This window comes from Tenrec ecaudatus, chromosome 16 (assembly GCF_050624435.1).
Source record: "Tenrec ecaudatus isolate mTenEca1 chromosome 16, mTenEca1.hap1, whole genome shotgun sequence".
Lineage (NCBI taxonomy): Eukaryota > Metazoa > Chordata > Mammalia > Afrosoricida > Tenrecidae > Tenrec > Tenrec ecaudatus.
In genome coordinates this window covers 66,155,031-66,175,019 of record NC_134545.1, presented here as the reverse complement: position 1 = coordinate 66,175,019, position 19,989 = coordinate 66,155,031, and the positions used below count along the sequence as shown (strand labels likewise).

The following is a 19,989-nucleotide window of genomic DNA, read 5'->3' as shown; positions in this document are numbered from 1 at the left end:
AAAACCTTACTTTTCCCCTGAGGTGGGTTTGAACTGCTGCCCTTGTGGTTGGCAGTTAACATGGAATATACTGTGGCAGTGAGTTTCTTTTTGGAGGCTGTTTTGGGTTCAGTTTTGAAGTGTTTAGGTTTGGAGGCTGTGCATCTTTATGGGAGCGGATAGCCTCTCCTTTCTCCAGAGGACTTCCGGTGGATTTGACTGCTGACCTTGTGATTAGCAGTCTAATACTTACCTGACAGTGTCTGCAAACAGCATGGGAGGTGGGGCCATATCTGACCACCCTGGCTTCCCTATTGGCATGAGGCAGGGATCAGATGATCAGACACGTCTTCACCCTCCATTCTTCTTTACCTGTTCTGACACAAACAATTCATCCTATGGCACTCTACTTCTATGCTGGATTCGATACTCCATTGCAATGGCCACGCAGAACTCACAGACAATATTCACAATTATGGGGACCTATTAGAGGATTTGAGAAGGCCTGGTGGTGTAGCGGTTATGCATTGGGCTGCAATCTCCATGGTTGGCGGTTCAAAACCACCAGCAGCTCCACAGGAGAAAGACTAGGCTTCCTACTCCTATAAACAGAGTTTCAGAAACTTACAGGGATAACTAAGAGTCAGCATTGACTCAATAGCAGTGAGCTTTCTGTTTTTTTAAATAAGGGAAGTTAACAGCAAGTCAGGATCAGGGCGCTGTCCTTAATTCACAGCAACACCTCTCCTCAGCTTCTCAGCCACATGCTCAGGGGGCTTCTGTCTCCATGGGCCAGGAAGCCTGCCCTTCACTCTTCCTCCCAGTTCTAATGCCTTCGCACTTTTTTCCTCTTCTGTTCCATGGCTTCCTTGCCTTGGCTCTGGTCTTGGCCTGGCTCCTTTGCTCTGTCCCATAGTTCTTGGTGTGTCTGCTCTCTGCCTCTGCTACTTCAGACCAAAATCTGAAATATGCTCTTCTTCAGTGGTCCTGGCAGTTCTCTCCTCCCTGCTGAGAGACTTATCCTTATAGTTAGAGTAATGGAAACAAAAACTGACCAATCCTCTCTGTTAGTGTAACACACACCCTATTTGCATGGTTTCACCCAATCCTTTGGTGGGAGTTACAAAGAGGAGAGAAGAGCCCAATTAAAGAAAACATATGCCAATACAAAGAACCACATGATTTTCCTTATATCTTCACGTGCATATGAAGTCATTGACAATGCCATAACATGGGGCCTGTGTATCTCAGTCCTCAACGTTACAGCTTTGTTCTTTAACACTTTCACAATATTTCAGAATGGACTCAATGGCAGTGGGTCTGATATTTTGGTTTTATCTTCTTATAGTACAGAATGTTTTATCCTCACTCACGTAGTGGTCCAAGACAAGTGCACAGGCTACAAACAAGGACCCAGGATCCCTCAATGTTGTGGCTTTACCTTTCACATTGTCCTCTCCTTCAGTCAATCAACGGGCAAAGAGGATGGATGATGCTGTCTAGGAAAGTTTCATGATGTAGGATTGGAAGTGATATATATCATTTTTAGCCATGTTCTATTCGCTCCTCAGTTTTTTATTAATCTCTTCATCCTTGCCTCCAAGCAGCATTCTGGCTGTACTACCTCCAACATAGATTTGTTTGTTCTTTTGGAAGACCACAGTACTTTCAATATTGCTTACCAGCACCTGAATTCAAATGCATCAATCCTTCTTTGGTTTACTTTATCCAATGTCCAGCTTTCACACATATGGGAGGCAATTGAAAATCATGGCTTGGCTCAGGTGCAACTTAATCCCCAAGTTAGCATCCTTCCTGGAAAGAGGTCTCTTTCAATCTCTTGACTGCTGCTTCCATGACCATTGATTGTGGATTCAAGCAAGACAAAATCCTTGACCACTTCAATCTTTTCTCCATTTAATTTGGTGTTGCCGATCAGTCCAGTTGTGTGGATTTTTGGGTTTTTTTATGATGAGTTGTAATCAGTACTGAAGGCTACAATCCTTGACCTTTATCAGCAAATGCTTCAAGTCCTCCTCAATGGTTGTTAATAAAACTTCTTCCAATCCTGATTCCTCATTCTTCCTCATATAACCCATATTCTTTGATTATTTGCTCAGTATATAGATTGAATAACTATGGAAAAAGGATACAGAAAATATTGCTAATTATGACAACAAATCTACTTAATTCCATATGCGATCCAGGTGTGTGTGTGTGTGTGTGTGTGTGTGTACATACAGACACACATATGAATTTAAGTGTGTTAGGCCAGGTTGACTGTGTAAGAAAAAAGCTCTATATTAAGAAGTAGTTACATCTCAGGAAAACATCCCAGCCCATCCAACTCAAGTCAATGAGTCCCATACCACTTCATAAGTCCTTCTTCAGACACATGCAGCCACACGCAATGATGCAGAATACAGAAATACTCCATGCCAGTTGGTACAAAGTCGTGTGGGTCCAGTGGTGCTGTACACATCTCCAGGGCTCTCATAGGGCTCAGAGTGGCTTGCCAGCAGGAAGGGGAAGGCAGAGAGAGAGGGGTAGGTTCCCTGGGCCCCTTTGAGAAGGCCTTGCTCGCAGGGAGGTAGTATCATGCTGTGACCTGATTGATGGGCTAGACTCCACCCCTACACTTTTATATATCAAGTTGACATGAAATTATGTTAGTACCATCTTAAGTAAAAACAATACTTTGCCAATACTCTGAAGCAAAATGTGCCTTTACAAAATTACCATGGTTGTTTCAATATCCTCTTGCTGCTTCAGGCAGGAGTATCCTTTGACTTCAGACTGCCAGGAAATGGAACTCTGCTCTCAGGAGTGTGATAGCACAACAATTAAGCAAAAGATTGGCAAATTAACCTCCAAACAGCCTCTACAGAGGATGCTTCTGTAACAAATTGCTTCTGTAAAGATTACAGCTTTGGAAACTCTAGGGGGCAGTTAATCTCCCCCTCTAGGGTCACCATAAGTCAGCATGACTAGTGCGATGACTTTTGATTTTGCTTTACCATTAAATCCAGCCAAATTCTCCCTAGTGGATCAGCTCGAGAAACTCCTTTCTGCATATCCAACTCTTATCAAAATGTACACGTTGAGCATTTCGCAGCTTTGAGGACTAGCTAACCAACTGAGAAACATATGCATGCTAATGTCCTAATAGAAAATGATAAGCTAGTGCAGTTTCCTAACAAGATGACATCTAAATCCTCTGCACCAAAATCACCAGAGGTGCTTGTTAAAGTTTCAAAATCCAAAAGTAAAGCTGTGAATCAGAATTTCTCAGAAGAGTGTCTAAGATCTGTATGTATATAACAAAGAGCAAAACACTCATCTGACTCGATTGTACATCAATTCGTAAGTACTAGAGAAAGTAGCATTGAATTTCCAGGAAATATATAAATACACGAGGGTAAGTAAAAAGAGTATTACTCCTGGGGTTTTAGTCCATACATACCATACACAGGTTTATGGAAAACATGTCTCCAGAATCATTAGATGGTTGAAGACAAGTTCTTTAAGCAAACAACGTGTCCAATCCACGGGGGGGGGCTTCGGGGACTGTCTGCTGGAACAGTAGCATTCAAGGCAGGGAAGTCAACTCGGAAGGCTGTAGTTTTGGCTGGTTCCAGAAGAGAGACTGCGATAGACTTACTCAAAAGACAGCAGAAAATCACAGAGTGTTACAAAGAACTTTTCAGGAAGTTGAACATTTAATTGTTAAGAAAAAAGCCAAGAAAGGTCCAACATGGAAATTTTCCCCACGTGACCTGTGGGTTTGTTTCTAATCTCTGACCTTTTCCACAAGTCTACATATTTTAAGCATATGCAATGTTGATTTCAACAGACTATTAGCAGATTCAGCAAAATTTTTGTTTCACCTGAAAATTGCCTCTTAGTATGATACACTGTGAATGAAGTGGTCGAAGTAAGTCACATAAGATGTCATTAGAAGAGGCAGGATTGAAGGCTGATGTCTGCTATGGGAGCTGAGAATGGTCATCAATGGAAAATATTGTATAGACCAATTTATAGCTGTATGGATCAAAGCTACTAAGAATTGGGTACATCACATCATATCTGCTGATATTGAGCCAATGTAAACTCACAGGGATTCTATATTGGATTCCTGAAACTCTAAATCTTTAAGGAAGCAGACAGCCTCATCTATCTCCTGAGAAGTGGCTTGAGGATTTGAACTGCCAGCCTTGACATTCACAGCAAACCCACAGTACGCTTTTCATTGGCTTCTAATTCTAAATATCATTTGCATACATTTTCAAAAATGTTTGTGATCAAAAGCTACTTGAATGTTGTTATGATCATATCATAAGTGGTTATCTTGCATCAATTTAACTTTTATTGTACTATTCCGGACATTTCAAATGATTTTTGAAGAATAATTTCGTGAAGGCCATGGTTGCCTTAAAAGAACCATCCATGAAATAAATATACTTAGAATGACAGAGGTTAAATAAGTAATATTCAGTAAATTTAGTTTTCATTTACTCTTCTAAGACATGGCCAGATTCTGTATATTATATCAATAAAGCAGCAAGCAACCAGTGCTTGATAATATATGGTAAATACAAGGACTATGGTTCCTTATTCATAACACCAAAGAGTAGTGTCTTCCAGTAAAATAAGCGAACCACTTGACCAGTTCAAGTAACATATTATGTTATTAATAATTAAAATAAGAGTTTTTAAAAATGGCATATCTAAGGGTGAGGACTAAAGTATGATATGACATAACACTTTGAGTTATTCCAACAATATGTGTTGACTACGTCCCTGCTATCAGTGAATGGCTGCATAGTCTCTCACTAGCACTGGTTTGAATCTCATTAGTCGAAATTCCAAAATCAACTGGCAATGAGTCAATTCAGGCTCATAGCGACCCCATAGGACAGAGTAGAAGCATCCCCTTGGATTTCTGAAATCACATGAGTGACTCTTCCTAGAAATATCAAGCCTTATCTCCCTCCTTAAAATGGCTATTGGTTTCAAACTGCTGACCTTGCAGTTAGCAGCCCAACATGTAAGCAATATGCCACCAGGGCTCCTTTGGGTGCCTTAAAAAGAAAAGATAGATAGATAGATAGATATTGGACTCCTAAGAGTTCTGATGGCTAGTTCAATGCCAAGTAGAGAAACCAGCTTAGAAAGTTACAACAACAGATTTTGGTGATTCCAAAACTGTAATCTTGACAGATTTTCCTCTAAAGACAGAAGACAATCACGGGTACTAATACATTTTTAAAAAATTGATTTAAAAATATATTGTTGCATACAAAAAGAATTTATTTTAGAAACCTTAATAAGGGTCCAGGTGGCATTGTGATAGCATGTTGGGCTAAGAACCACAGGTCAGCAGTTTGAAACCACCAGGAGCTTCTTGAGAGAAAGACAGGGCACAGTTAAAGCCTTGGAAAGTCACAGGAAAGATCTCCTCTGTCTTAGAGAGTTCCTGTAAGTCAGCATGGACTCGGTGGCAGTGAATTTGGAGTACTAAGTAAGTGGATGTGGTAGTTATATAATTATCAATTTGAGAAGATTATGAGTGAAGGGGTGGAGTCAAGTCTGTCAATCAGATCATAGCCAACAAGGCTTCTGTGTGGGCATGGCCTTCTGAGAATTTTGGGAAATCTGGATTTCCTCCTTAGAGGCAGGAGACTCTCTGCTCACATCCTGGGAACCAGCAGCTGACAAGACATGGACCCATCTTGATGTAGAGGCCCCTGCCAGCGCTGAGATGTTTCCAATGACACTCGGTCCAAAGACTTTCTACCCACTGGCCTGTGATCTTCTACGTTCGGTGTCATTGCATGTGTTTCGTGAGTCTGAAGAGGACTTTATAGATTGGTATAGGTCATACAGGCTAATATCAGACTTGTGGACTTGATCTGGACTGGGATGCTTTCTCAATGTTCAATTGCTCTTATATATAAACATCTTTCTTATATACAAATGTGTGTCCATGGATTTGTTTCTCCACTCTACCCAGACTAACAAAGTGGACATCAGATATGTTCTAAATGTTCAACTTTGCCAAAATGTGATACTACTCCAATATCCCTGATATGCAGTGAGTTTGGATTTTTAATTCTTCCCCTTAGTACATACCCTCAGGCCCCACAGTCTTGCAGTTCATTACTATGTCTCTGCAAACTCGGGAACCAATAAGAAAATGAGTGAAGTGGTTGTGGGGTGCTGGCAAATTCCACATGTCAAGTTGAGATGGCCATCCGGAGGATCGGCCTCATCCAGAAGGCTGTGGAAATGAGTGAAATCGGCCAGCTGACAAGCCACAAGTCAAGTCTCAAAAACCAGAGGTCCGGCATGGCACAGGCAAGCCAGCTGCGGAAACCAGAGGGGGGAAGCAAAAGAGAAAGCAAACCTCGGCCTCCGCATGCTCAGTTGGGAAGGGAGGTCACAAGGGTGGCTTTGGTGGGGATGTGGCTTCTGCCTTCTGCATTCTCCCAAGTACACAAAGGGAAGGGACTGTGTCACACTTTTCAATAAGGTGGGGACCCCAAGATACTCAACTTAACCCCGTCTAATTTTCATAACAGAGAACTCCCTCCATAATGAGATATAACTACAAGTGCTTTCAGAGGCGGTTGAGTAGGTTCCTACTCAGAGCGACACTACGTGGAACAGAATGAGGCGTTGGTATTGAATGTCAGGTTCAGAGGCTGTTTTCTAATACCTCAAAAAAAGGGAGAGGCAAGTCTAGAAGGGCCATATGAAGTAATCAACTACATCACAGTGAGCAAAGTGCCAGAAAAATTGCAATAAAGTGGCGAGCGGTTACCTGTTGGCCTGTGGCCTCAGGTCAGCAGTTTGAATTGCCAGCTGCTCCAGGGGAGAAGGAGCAGGCTTTGCGCTCTTAGAGAGCTAGTCTCAGAAACTCCCGGCTAGAGGGTAGCTATGAGTCCGCATCAACTTGAGTGCAGGAAATTTGGTGTTTGGTTTATGACAATGGAAGTGTTCGTTTTTTAGGGTAGTAAAGACTGCCCTGTGAGATTTTAATTAAGAAATCTTAGATTTGAGTTCTTTGTGGATGTCAAACTATCATTTTAAGTATTACAAATTAAAGCATACAGTATTCTTTGGGGAAGAGTTAGAGATGGAAATACCAGTCTTCAGAAGTGTATAGACTTAGATGGGCCTAAACATCCATCAAGAAGCAATAGCTTCTCATTTTGATACTTTTCTTTAATAAACATAGCTATGATTTTATAGCTACATTTAACTTATCATCTTACATCATGTAATTATGTATGTAAGTAGCCATGTATGAATTATTAGACAAGCTTCCCCAAACTTTAACTGATATGACATTAACAAGTTCATCCTCCTCCTCAAAAACCTTTCGCACTTGACAAACTAAGACAACTATTCAAAAAAATAAAATATATTTTAAATTCTAAAACACACTAAGGGTGAAAGTGCCTCCTATTATAACATTTTAAAATAAGCCAATTTGTCATTTAACAAAAAATAAACAAACAGGATTTTCAGATAAAAATTAGCCAACTGTTAAATTTGCTAAAATCAGTACTCTAACAAAGTTAGATGCATTTCCTGTAGCTTTCAGCTATCTTCATGGTTAAAATAAGTGTCTTTAAAAAATAAAGTAAAATAATTTAAATTATAAAAAGGGGAGGATGTCTAATTCTATGTTTAGAATATATGCAACACTATAAATCAGAGTAAAGCATTTAATGTTTTATATGAAGAGATTTCAGAGTTCTAAATTCTTTTAATTCCATTATTCAATAATCCTAGAGGTAACATGATTTTCATTTTTCTCTTATATAATACATGTAAAATATAATAATTATTAGAATTTATTAGCCCATCTTTTGTTGTGAAGTTAACTTTTATACTCAGTAATTAGTTCTAACCTCACTATCTCCACCGTCTCAATGGAATTTAACTAGTGATGTTGTTTCTGAAAATTCCTGGGATGGTGACAGATATAAGGAAGGAAGAGGTTAATCAATGTAAAAGGTCTTTATTATGCTAGTAAATTTTTTGAAAATCAAGTAAGAATTTTCTTGCTCCTGTATCAAAAGGATTAGTATATCCTGTTGCTAAGTGCCAAGGGGCCCACAGCCAAAAGACAGACAAACAAAAAAATCAGTGCCATTGAGTCAATTCCAATTTAGGGTTTTCAAGGCTACAATCTTCATGGAAGCAGACTGTCATTTCTTCATGGAGCAGTTGGTGGGTTAGAACTAATAACCTTTCAATGAAAAGTCATGGGCTTTAAGCAATTCACAAGAAAAGCTCAAGAAAACCTTCTTCACAGGTACCTGAACTATAGCTTCTTTTATCATAACATTCCAGTAATCTCCGAAACATTTTCAATATTGAATAAAGTTTATTATGAAATTAAAAAATTTGTTGTTTAAAGTTATGGTAGCCATAGGATGTTTAAAAACCACGGCTGTTTTACTAACTGATGTGAAATCACTATGGTTTATTACTGTAATTGTGTGGCAATTAGATGATATAATGGCAACTTGAAGATCTATGGAAGTGTGAAGGTAGATTCCAGCCTGTCAGTCAGGTCACAGCCTGATGATGGCTCCTTTGGGAGTGGCCATCTTATAAGGCATGGGGTGAGGGGCTGGGAAAGTCCTTTCTGCATGCCGGGACTCTGCTGCCATCCCTGAGACCTGTCAACTCCTTGCCCCACGGACTTTCTGCCTGTGATTCTGCACCCACCCATGATCCGTATGCTTCTGAGTTCCCCTTGGTGTGTCACCAGCATGCTGCTGTGTGCGTCTGAAGAGGGACTGATGGACTTATGAAGATCATCAGGCTTTGGGACTTGAGTTGGTATGGGCTGAGATGCCTTGATATGTACTATTGCTGGACACACAGTTCGTTCTTACACATGAGTGTCACTGCATTTGTTTCTCTAGACAACCCAGCCTGACACAAGTTGTTTTGCAATATGGACTTTTTTCTGTGCTATTTTGAATGCTTCTTCCTGAAATGCTAAGAAGTAACATTTTAGAAATATTGCATGAGGTTGCATTGCTGGAAATGCTTTCCAATATCCTCAGAGAATCAATTCGTGAGTCCATGGGAACTAATATGCCAAACAGTAGCACTAATCTGTGGAATTGGTTTCCAATTAGCTTCCAGCTGATGTCTACTTGTTTTCATTGGTAACTGTCACTGTCCAAATACTGGTGTCATTGTGCTGCTGTGATTGTTTTGCTGGATATAATATGCAGCCTTTCATAATTACAAGCACTGCAATCTACTTATATTTTACGTAGTGACACTAAATAAAACAGGAGGCCTGGTGGTACTGCTGGGCAAGTGCTGGACTGCTACCGACAGGTGGGTGGTTCACCAGTCTTGCTAAAAGATGAGGCTTTCTGCTCCGAGATTTATAGCTTCGGAAACCCAATATAGAGTGTTAAGTGTTAGAATAGATTCCACAGCCTTCCAAAGTAGAGGCGCCAATTTGCTATCACTTCCTTGTAGCTTTGTTATCTAATTGATTAAATGTATTTCAGCTCTTCAGCAATGATGGAGACATGTTTATTTCTGAAAAAAAAGGGGGCGCATTAATGAATGAATGGATTCCAAATCCAAGCACTAGTTTACTGAGCCCAAGATTCAAACCTGGATTGGGAATAATTCTAAGGATGGCATGGCAGCAGTATCTGACCTCCAAGCAGGAAGAAGTATCATCAGTTCAGCTCAGGGCTGATTCCCATGGCAGTATCTACAAAATCTTCATATACTTCCTCCTACCCAACATGTTTACCACTTCGAACACAAGCGTTTCTGTGCCTCCCTGCCATCTCCACTCCTCTGTTGGGTTTGGAAATTCCTTGCCGTGACCACATAGAACCCACAATGTTCAAGGATGGGGGATTTCTGATGCAGAGTGGGTAATAGGCTCAAGGTGCTGACCTTATAATGAACAGCCCACGGTTACCATCAGGCTCCCATCAGGCCTCCAGAATCAGAAATGGCTCGTCTTTTGGTCAGCAGTTCCTTCTCAGCTCTGCTCGCAGGCCAACTTCACTCGGGTTTTTCACTCATCTGGTCTCTGGGCCTGCCCTGCTCAGGCAAGTGTTACAAAGAGCTTTAAAAGGATGTGTTGATCATAGAAAGGTCCTTTTTAAAAAATAATTTTATTAGGGGCTCATACAACTCATCACAATCCATACATACATCCATTGTGTAAAGCACACTTATACATTCATTGCCCTCATCATTCTCAAAATATTTGCTCTCCACTTAAGCCCATGGCATCAGCTCATTTTCCCCCTCCCTCCCCACTTCCCCCTTCCTCATGAACTCTTGATAACTCAAAAATCGTTATTTTGTCACATCTTGCACCGTCCGAGGTCTCCGATCACCCACTTTTCTGCTGTCCATCCACCAGGAAGGTTATATGTAGATCCTTGCAATTGGTTCCCCCTTTCCACCCCACTCTCCCGGTATCACCACTCACACCACTGGTCCTGAAGGGATCATTTGCCATGGATTCACTTACCAGTGTACACCATCTGGCAGAATTGGGATAATGATACTGGTGGGGGACGAGGGGGCGGGGAAGGAAGCATTTAGGAACTAGACAAGGAAAGTTTTTTCATCAGTTACACTGCACCCTGACTGGCTCATCTCTTCCCCGCAACCCTTCTGTAAGGGGATGTACATACAGTAGGCCCACAGATGGGCTTTGGACCTCACTCTGTATTCCCCCTCATTCACAATATGATTTTTTTGTTCTTTGATGCCTGATAACTGATCCCTTCGACACCTCATGATTGCACAGGCTGGTGTGCTTCTTCCAGGTGGGCTTTGTTGCTCACAGAAAGGTTCTTAAAGTGGGGGAAATTAGCATTTTGTGAAACTATTTCATTATTCCATTTTCAAAGTTAGCAGAAATTTCTCAGATGTTATGACTTACAGTCTTATTTTTTGTAGTTGTTTTGTGCTATAGAATAAGTTCACATAAATAATACAATAAAAGATACAACCTCAAGTTCATGACTATTCACTGCTGGCATAGGAAAGAAGAGTGGTTGAGTTTCAGTTGATTCAAGGCCTTCACTTTTGTCAGTGGTGCAAAATGTATAAGTTTATCACAACAGAAATAAAATGGCAGAATATAGCCTTTTTTCGTATAGCAAGATAGGACAGAATGAAACTTCTGTTATATAAACTTTAAAAATATGAAAAGAAATTAGCTCTGGTAAAACTATTCAGGCTAACGTAAACATTTGCTTGCCAAAGATAAAGTACATAAATGTTTAAAAAAAAATCTTGGTGAGAACTTAGTCAATTAATGTCCTCACCATTACTTCCTGTGCGATGTTACACTGCTGGATTCTAAGCTATGACTTGGAGTCCAGGTGGTGCAGTGGTTACACATTGGGTTGATATCCAATCAATTAAAAACCAGTCATGAGCTTTCCACTCATTGATCTCAGAAACCTGCAGCGGCAGTTCTACATTGATAGTGGTTATTAGTCAGCATTTACTGGATGGCCATGAGCTCGGTTTTGGCATGTTGTGACTATAATCCAATTTTAGAGGGTGTCCTGTATTATACTAATCAACAGGACTGGAGTGGCATGAGCACCTAGCTTTAGTTGAGGGTGTGGGCTGAGTCACACTTTTATCTTTGGATGTATTTTGATACTACTTTAGTAGTGGGTGACTTGAATCAGCCTCCGTGATTTCCCTGGGGGTACAGTCTGCTCTCATGCACTGTCAGTTGATGCTGCCGCACATCTTATAGGGTCAAACTGCCCCTGTGAATTTCCAAGACTGTTAATTCGTTATAGTGGTAAAAAACCCATCTTTCTCCCAGTGAGCAGCTGGTTGTTTTCAACTGCTAATCTTTGGATAGAAGCCCGCACATAACCACTACGTCACCAGGCTTCCCAAGACAAAGTCACACCTCCGTCAAGCCATGCCTCGAGGTCTTGACCGAGTTTTGATAGAAGACCTGCTGACTTTCAGACGTTTCTGGTGTCTAGCTCTGGACCTTTCATTGGGCTCACCTGTCTGACCTACAGAATTGGGACTGAGCAGCACCCACAGCCATGTGCGACACTTCCATGATGTTGTGAATTTCTGGGGGACATCGCAGCAGGGAAGTGAAGAACCCAGTAAAAGGAAGGGAGACGTGGCAGTAAATGGAACACAGTAACACCTCAGCAGAGTTGGAAAATTTGGAGCATCCTTAATCTCTATTTCCTTGGAAGTAGTCTGCTATCAATACTTTTCTAGCTCTCTGCGCTTTTTTGTTTTGTTTTCTCAGTCATACCAAGTAGTTGAAAGGAGAAGATTGATGGCAAAGTGTTACATTTTAATATTCAGAATTTAGGCATAAAATAATCCTAAATTTTAAAAATCATGGAGAAATGGAGTTAAAAGATAACGGAATTTGCCAAACTTTTGAAACTCCCTTATATATTAATAAACTTTTCCACAAGCTTTTTGAAGTCTCCTATTTTGGAAGAGATGGATTAGAACAGAAGTCCCATTCATAAATGTCATTATGAGCATTAACTATCTAAAATCTCATAGAAGTTTCTAAGACACACTTAAAAGTCTGGGATACCATATTTGTGATTTTAAATATACAGGTTCATTTTCATCTTTTCAACTACTTAAATTTGTATCAAGTATTTATTGATCTTTCGTAGGGACCTTTCTTGACAATTACGTAAAATGATATAGTCCCTTCCTTCTCAATAGTATGTCTCCACACAGTTGTGAGCAAACATATATAAATTTTAAAATGTAACTGGTTTCAAAGTTTCTGATACAAATGAAAATATAAAAGACAGAAAAACAAATAAATCCATAAGGCAAGAAGGGAACAAATGATAAGGAAATAAAATAGAAAAAAATGAGAGAAAATCTTAAAACAAGGATTATGAATTTGGACTTCCTATACATATATACAAATGATAAGCACAAGGATAAAGACCGAAGAAAATTGTCAGGCCAAGGCTAACCTAAAGAAAGCTGGTTACCTTATAAGGGAGATTCAAAAATTACATGGGAAAATGGAAATTAAAAAAATGGAATTTTCCCACAAACTTTTTGAAGCTTTTATTAATAAATAATAAAATGAGATTTCAAGGATACAAACACTACAATAAAGGTTCAAAACCACCAAACCAAATTCATTGCTATGTCATAAATTCTGACAAATAGCAATCCTATAGCTGTTTTAAAGATATAATATAAATTTTAATGTACCTTACTATGACATTTGCAAAGAATGTGAAGCATAATTATAAAGAGAAATTATAGTTGGACCGGCCCCTCCTCACCCATTCCTGGCTGCACCTTCCCTTCCCACCAGTGGCAGATCTTGCCACGTTGTTTGCATCTGAGTATCTACAGTTCTTTCCCTTTGCCCATGAGATGACCAGAGACTCAGCATTTTTAATCGACAAAATAAAGACCGTGTTCCTATCTGGGTCACACTCAGAAGTTAATGCTGCCATCAAGTTCATAAGTTGTGTGGTATAGCTTCCAATTTGTCCCCTATCCACCTGTCTTCTCTGTCATTCCCCTGAGAGGGTCACCCCATCTCCTCCCCGGCTGACCCCATGGTTTTGCTCCTTGGGCCAAGTCAGTTCCTGAGGTTTATCTTCAGAAATATCACGGTGGACAGACAACTTCTGAGGTGGCTGCCGCTCTGCCTCTGCCTCGGGGAGCATTTTATCCTGCAGGTTGTACAGAAGCTGGAGGAAGGTCTGATGTCTGGGAAGAAGAGGTAAATGTGAGGGGAGGGATCCCCAACTGGTCCAGTCCAGCCTTCAGTATAGACTCTTAACCTCACCTGTGCAGCTTATCCCGTTCCTGCTCGGCCCGACTCATCAAGCTTCCGAGTTCCTGATCCAGCCGTTCCACATCCTGCTGAGTTTCTTTCTGCCGAGCTCTAATCTCTGCCACGTGCTGCACGTGCTTCTCCTGCCAGGAGCAAAGGTGCCGAGAACACCGAGTAGGAGCCAATATCTTAGCGCCTCAGCCACCCACAAATCCTTCCCTCCAACTCCTGACTCAAACCCACCAGGGAAGAGCTTCGGAAGGAAGCAGCGCACAGGTGATAACATTTATTCAGCTTGGTCTACACCACGTACAAGTCAGAGCATGTTCTAGAAGGACAGTGACTTCATACTCCAAACAACACTATGTAGTAGGTTTTATCACTGGCCCAATTCATCAGTGAAGCAGATACTCCGAAAACTAGGTGATCTACCTCATGTAGTTCTAAGTGGTGGCGCTTAAGATGCAATTCCACATTGTGAATACCCTACACAGACTTCACACAGATTTAATACAGAGGACACCGTCCATGTAATGGCATGTTGGTAGAAGGGAGGCTCTCATGGGGAGATAGGCTCACCTGCTGCAGTTGCCACTGCTGCTGGGCTGCCCTTTGCTTCTCCACGGCCACTTGCTTCTGTGGGAAACACAGTGAGAGACAGGAGATGATAGAGAGGTGTGTCCATTATTCTGGCTGAATTTGGGGTTAGAAATGAGTCTGACATTTAAAAATTTTTATTCAACCTTTCTTCCCTCCAGTCTCCCCCCTTTTCCACCCCCCTGCATAGACCTTGGCCTGGAGCTGCTCAAGGGCCTCCTGGAGCTGGACCTGCTTCAGCCGGGCCTCCTCCATCATAGGCAGGGCCTGCTTCAGACCACTTGTGATGGCCTCCACGTGCTCCTGATAGGTGGCCTTAAGCTCTTTCCACTGCTCCTTGGCTTCTGTTGCCATTTTCCCTAAAGTTAATCAACAGAAATGAGGGCATGGGTGAGCCTGACCTGGTTGCCTTCCTATAATACTGGGGCCACCAGCTAATCAAATCACATGGCACCCATTTTCCTCCCTCCTGAGGCCAGATCTTCCCCAACCTTGTGCCTACTCACGGCTTGCATCTTCAGAAGCTAGATCCTGGGCAGTGTCCTCATTCACCATGAAGCTCTGTAGGAAGTCCACTACCTGCAGCTGGCTACACAGAAGCTTGTCCTTCTTCCGAGAGTCCTGTTCAGAAGGATAGACAGACAGCATCTTTCCCTCCTGGCAGTATAATGCAACAAAGCACCACAGGAGGACCAAGGGCAGTCTCAGGCTTCCTATCTTGTACGTACCATCACAAACTCAGCCAACATCTGTGCAGGCAGCTCTGCCTCTTCCTGCAAGCCTGCAGGCTCCAGAATGGTATTCAATTTGGCCAAGGCCCTGGAAAATTAAGAGAACAGGGATAACTTCAGGCTTCTAGAGTGTTAGTTCTGAACATATAGGTACATGTAAATATGGAAGTGTGTGTTAATGAGGAGTCTCTCTCCTCTGACCAGGGCGTGCACAGGGACCTGAGGGACCCACTGCTGAGGAACATGGATGATATGTGCATGGATGGCAAAAGAGGAGGTACAAAATAGCAGAGCAAGGAACCCCAGTAGGACAAAGGATTCAGTGGATCTTAAGGTAGAAAAGAGACCCCAAGTTTCAAATAAAATTTAAGGCGAATATTTATTATGCCTTAAACAAGAAAAAGACAAAACCATAGCATTGGGATGTGGGAGATCACTAGCATGAGGCCATATTGCTCTTCAAGGATGCATAACCACACAGCCACTTCAATAGGACATGGAAAATAAAAGAAATTGTAACAAAATTTGGAGAAAAACTGGGTTTTCTGCTCCAGGAGATTTAGTCTCAGAAACTCACAGGAGCAGTTCTACCCTGTCCTACAGGGTTGCTATTACTGGATGGCAGTCAGCTGGTTTCCCCTCCCACAAAGTCATGATTGGTGGTAGATCATACACCAGTTACAGGTGAGGGTACAGAAGCAGGCAGAGAACCATGTCTGGGAAACACACATTAGGATGTTTACAAGCTTAAGCTTGGTCCAGGGCTTGCTGAAGTTCACCCAGGACACACCCAGACAAGACCCTATAGGAACAGGGAGGGGGAGAGAGGAAGCGGGTAGAGAGAGAGAGAGGGAGAGAAAGAAGAGAAGAGAAGAGAAGAGAAGAGAAGAGAAGAGAAGAGAGAGAGAAGGGAGGAGGGTGAGAGAATTAAACGGCCCGTTCAGGATGTCCTCTGGGCTTGAAAGGGCCACTAGCGACAGGTGGTGGAGGCCTGCTAAGTGCGGGAGTGTGTTTGGGTGGGGAGTGACAGCGGTCTTCTTATTCTGGGAGGGGGTGGGGGCTAGGGTGGGGAGTGACAGCGGTCTTCTTATTCTGGGAGGGGGTGGGGGCTAGGGTGGGGAGTGACAGCGGTCTTCTTATTCTGGGAGGGGGTGGGGGCTAGGGCACCTGAACAAACAAAAACGAGGATCACTTTCCCTCGGAGTCGAGCCAACACAGTCTTACGAGCGAGGAGGGAGCCCCTATAGTACGCGGGGGCACGCATGGTCCTTCCCGTTCCATCCCCGCGACCCCAGGAGGCACTCACTTTAGGACCTCCGCCTCCATTTCGGTCGCAGCCGCCTCCATTCTTCCCAGGTTCTAGCTTCCACACACGTCCCTACAGCAGGCAACTTCTCAGGACATTTTGAATCCACCGCGGATGGAGCGTCCGGGCAGCCGATTGGCTCCTGGGTAAATAGGCGGGAAGAAAGGCCATCGTGCGCTCTGATTGGCGGGCGTGGTTTACGCGTTGGCCTGCCCCTTTGGTCGGCGCAGGCGTATTTGTGTTTGCAGATTCTGCGCCTGCGCGCTGGCTAGTAGGCGGTGCCGACGGAGGGGAGAGGAGCAGGAAAAACCTGCGCGTACTGGGCTTTCTGCCTTTCTGCCCTGTGCACATTTAGCCGAGTTCCCAGGGTAGATCCCAGAATTCCGTTTATTTGTGTGTTGTTTTTTTTTAACTGCAGTAGAAGAAAAGTGAAACTGCTTTCCAGGACAGTGGCTACGCCACGAAACGAAGAACAGTAAACTTGTCGTCACGGGAACAATTGACCTGCGCTCCATGGTCTTCCTGTTACTGGCTTTAGAGATGTTCTAGGAAATGGTGCCGGGATAGGGGTCGCAAACAGCGCCGCGCACGTCCGGAGTGGATACGAGGGACCTAAAAATCCCAGGAGTCCAAAGGATGGTCTCTACAGGCTGTACGGGAGAGGAAATTACTGCTCAGACAGAACGCCCAACATCTGCAGAAAGCAGCCCAGTACTACTGAGCGCGCGTGAGGAAGCTAGGGAGAGAATTGCTCGCTTCAGGGCAAGGGGATCAAACTGGGGCAAGAATAATGTTTCTATCAGATGGGTAAGTTCATAATCCCTGAGTCACTGAGTGGAGTAAATAAATCTGGTTTAAAGAATAGGGAAATCACTTTTGGCCCTAGACAGATCACTACTCCATTGCGACCTACCAAATCTCAAAAATAAAACCCAAATACATCTAATGTTTAGAAGACCCTAACTGTATGACGAAATTCAATAATAGAGGAATAGAAAAATATCCAGCAATCAATAGAGTGGAAGTTACCATATCTGGCATTCCAATAAAAATTCGCCGGCTTGCATAAAGAAAGGAAAATGAAACAGTGAGAAAAACATTGGCTGGCTGGGACAGAAACATGTCACAATCAACAGAAAAGGACATTGAAACTTATCATTGTATTTCATATGATCAAATAGACATTGGCAAGTGGTAGTAAGGATATGGAGAAAGTGAAACTCATTCATTGCTGGTTGAAAATGAATGCATCTGCCTTGAGGAAATTTAGCAGACATAAGTAGATACAAGTTTTAAATAAGGAAAAATATATCATGGGTAGTAATAACTAAATGCCCCATGATGTTAAATTTAGAGTTACAATATTGACAATTATACTAATAGGAATGGGCCCAAAAGAAATGAAAAGACATGTTCATGCAAACAAAGTGTTCACAAGTGTTTTTAGCAGCATTTTTCATAATAGTCAAAAAACTGATACCATCTGGTGAATGGAAACACAAAATGTAGAATAACCATTCATTGAGATATTGTTTTGTGATGAAATAAAGCACTAATGCATACAGCATGGATGAACCTTCAAAACATTGAGTAAAAGAAATAAATCATAAGAGATGGTTTATTTTATGAATCCATTTATATCAAATGACTACATTAGGCAAATCTATGAAGATAGGATAGAGATTAGGTGTTGCCTAGGGTTGAGGGTAAGAATGGTGGGAAGGAATGGTCAGTAACTGCGAATGGGCATAGAATTTCTTCTGAGTGGATGTTGAAATGTTCTAAAATGAGCTTAAAGTGGTTGCACAACTCTGAATATGGCAGTTAATTATAGGAAGAAGAACCAAAATGTAACCTGTGAGTTAGTAGGAAGGTGGGCCACAAGGAAATGAACTGTGGCAACACTAGGTTTAGAGGCATCATCTGTTTTCTAATTAAGCCTCCAGAAAATAATACAGCCTAATCAATACCTTGATTGTGATGTTAAGACCAGAGTAGAACCTAAAATCCTACTCCTTGGAAACTATCTGAAGCCTTGATTCATGAAAACTATGAGTTAATGAAATTTGAAACTATGAGTAATAATTTGTGGCCTTTTATGTTTTTAAATATATGGTAATTTGTTAAGTAGCCATTAAAAAAGATGTATGGGAACTGATTGTGGTAGCAATTGTACAACACTGCTTGATGTGATTGAACTGTGGATTATTATATCGGTAAGAGCTCCCAGTAAAATGTTTACAATATTTTTTAAAGCAACCTATTATCTAGAAGCAATTCCTAAAATTACAAAATAGGAAGTTATAGCTACTTGGCCAAAAAAGTTGATGAATTGGAATCATCAATATCATTCAATTAATTTAAAAGAATTCAGAAAAAGAAAAGAACAATTAAGAGATGAAAGGTATTGAAAACATAGTAAAATGATAGGAATAATCAGAGATAATCATAATAAGTTTACAGAATTAAAAGGCAGAGATTATCAGATTGGATATAAAATGGAGACTCAACTAGATAAAAATGCACACAAATACACTATTACCAAGGACAAGAAGATGATTCAAATATATATAAATATATGTATTTAAAAAAACATAAACTATTACCAAGGACAAGGAGGTGACTTAATGTTAAAGTGATGGGTGCTTCATTTATTAAGTAAATTCAAAGGTAATTGCTATGTCCCTAAGAAGAGATCTTCAAGATGCACGAAATCGAAAACTGATTAACTTCAAGGAGAAAGAAATCTGTTGTTAGAATCGGCTGTACAAGCCCTTTTACACATTCTAAACAAAGATTTCGCATTGAGGTCTAAGATGAGAACCTAAGCTAGGGTATTTTAAATTTTCTCATATGAATGTGAAAGATGGCAGCAAAAAAGGAACGTGGGGAAAGAACTGATGCATTTGAATTATGGTGTTAAGATGATTGAAAGTACCATAGAGGAGCAAACAAATCTGTCTTAGGACATACAGCCAAACTGCTCCAGAGTCACAAGACCCATGGGACTTTCTTGTGTTTTGGCAGGCCTTGGAAAAAGATACCTTGCTTCCTGGAGGATGAGATACTCCTGCGAAGTGGATCATTTTGTTAGCGCTTATTTATACACATGCATGCATCCCTTAAAGTCTGTTGAGGCGTTTTCTCCTGTGAAAGAAAGCACCTCTCATTTGTTTATTGTTTCTACTCAGCCTCCTGGAGTGAAAGAGCTGCAGGGCTCTGAGGCTCATCCCAAGCCCTGCAAAGCTTCCCCCTTCTCCCCTTTCCACTTCTGCCTTTATTCATCCTCCTTGTCAGCAGCCTGTTACTTCTGGCACAGGGTAGCACTGCCTATGGCTGATCTGCTCCCACAGCTGGTGCTTTTGGTGCCAACTGGTCTCCAAACTCCTGGCCACAGCAATAAACCCAAACCAACCTCATGGCCATCAAGTCCATGTTAATTCATAGTGACCCTATAGGACAGGGTAGAACTTCCCCCTGTGATTCCCAGACTGTAACTCTTCATGGTAGTAGAAAAGTTATTCTCCCCA

General features: G+C 41.7%; 1 protein-coding gene and 1 long non-coding RNA gene across 2 annotated transcripts in view; one reads left to right on the top strand and one right to left on the bottom strand.

Moving 5' to 3' along the window:
- Window positions 1-13,083: 13,083 nt before the first annotated feature.
- ZWINT (ZW10 interacting kinetochore protein) lies at window positions 13,084-16,567 on the bottom strand. The gene is made up of 7 exons (XM_075534490.1): window positions 16,460-16,567; window positions 15,151-15,241; window positions 14,929-15,043; window positions 14,615-14,781; window positions 14,405-14,461; window positions 13,838-13,968; window positions 13,084-13,758 (listed from the first exon to the last, which is right to left on the bottom strand). Exons 1-7 carry the CDS (start codon window positions 16,498-16,500, stop codon window positions 13,560-13,562), a joined length of 801 nt encoding a protein of 266 aa, XP_075390605.1. The 5' UTR covers window positions 16,501-16,567; the 3' UTR covers window positions 13,084-13,559.
- Window positions 16,568-16,748: 181 nt separating this feature from the next.
- Window positions 16,749-19,989, top strand: part of LOC142429429 (uncharacterized) — a 70,226-nt gene continuing 66,985 nt past the window's right edge. The window contains exon 1 of the long non-coding RNA XR_012780426.1: window positions 16,749-17,266. This is a non-coding gene — a long non-coding RNA (uncharacterized LOC142429429). The remainder of the gene's footprint in view (window positions 17,267-19,989) is intronic.

Coding starts and splice junctions, on each gene's coding strand:
- ZWINT (XM_075534490.1), bottom strand. CDS start 16,500: ATGGAGGCGGCTGCGACCGAAATGGAGGCGGAGGTCCTAAA. Junction 15,242..16,459: donor ATGGAGGCGGAGGTCCTAAA/GTGAGTGCCTCC, acceptor TTAATTTTCCAG/GGCCTTGGCCAAATTGAATA. Junction 14,462..14,614: donor TTGAGCAGCTCCAGGCCAAG/GTCTATGCAGGG, acceptor TGTTTCCCACAG/AAGCAAGTGGCCGTGGAGAA.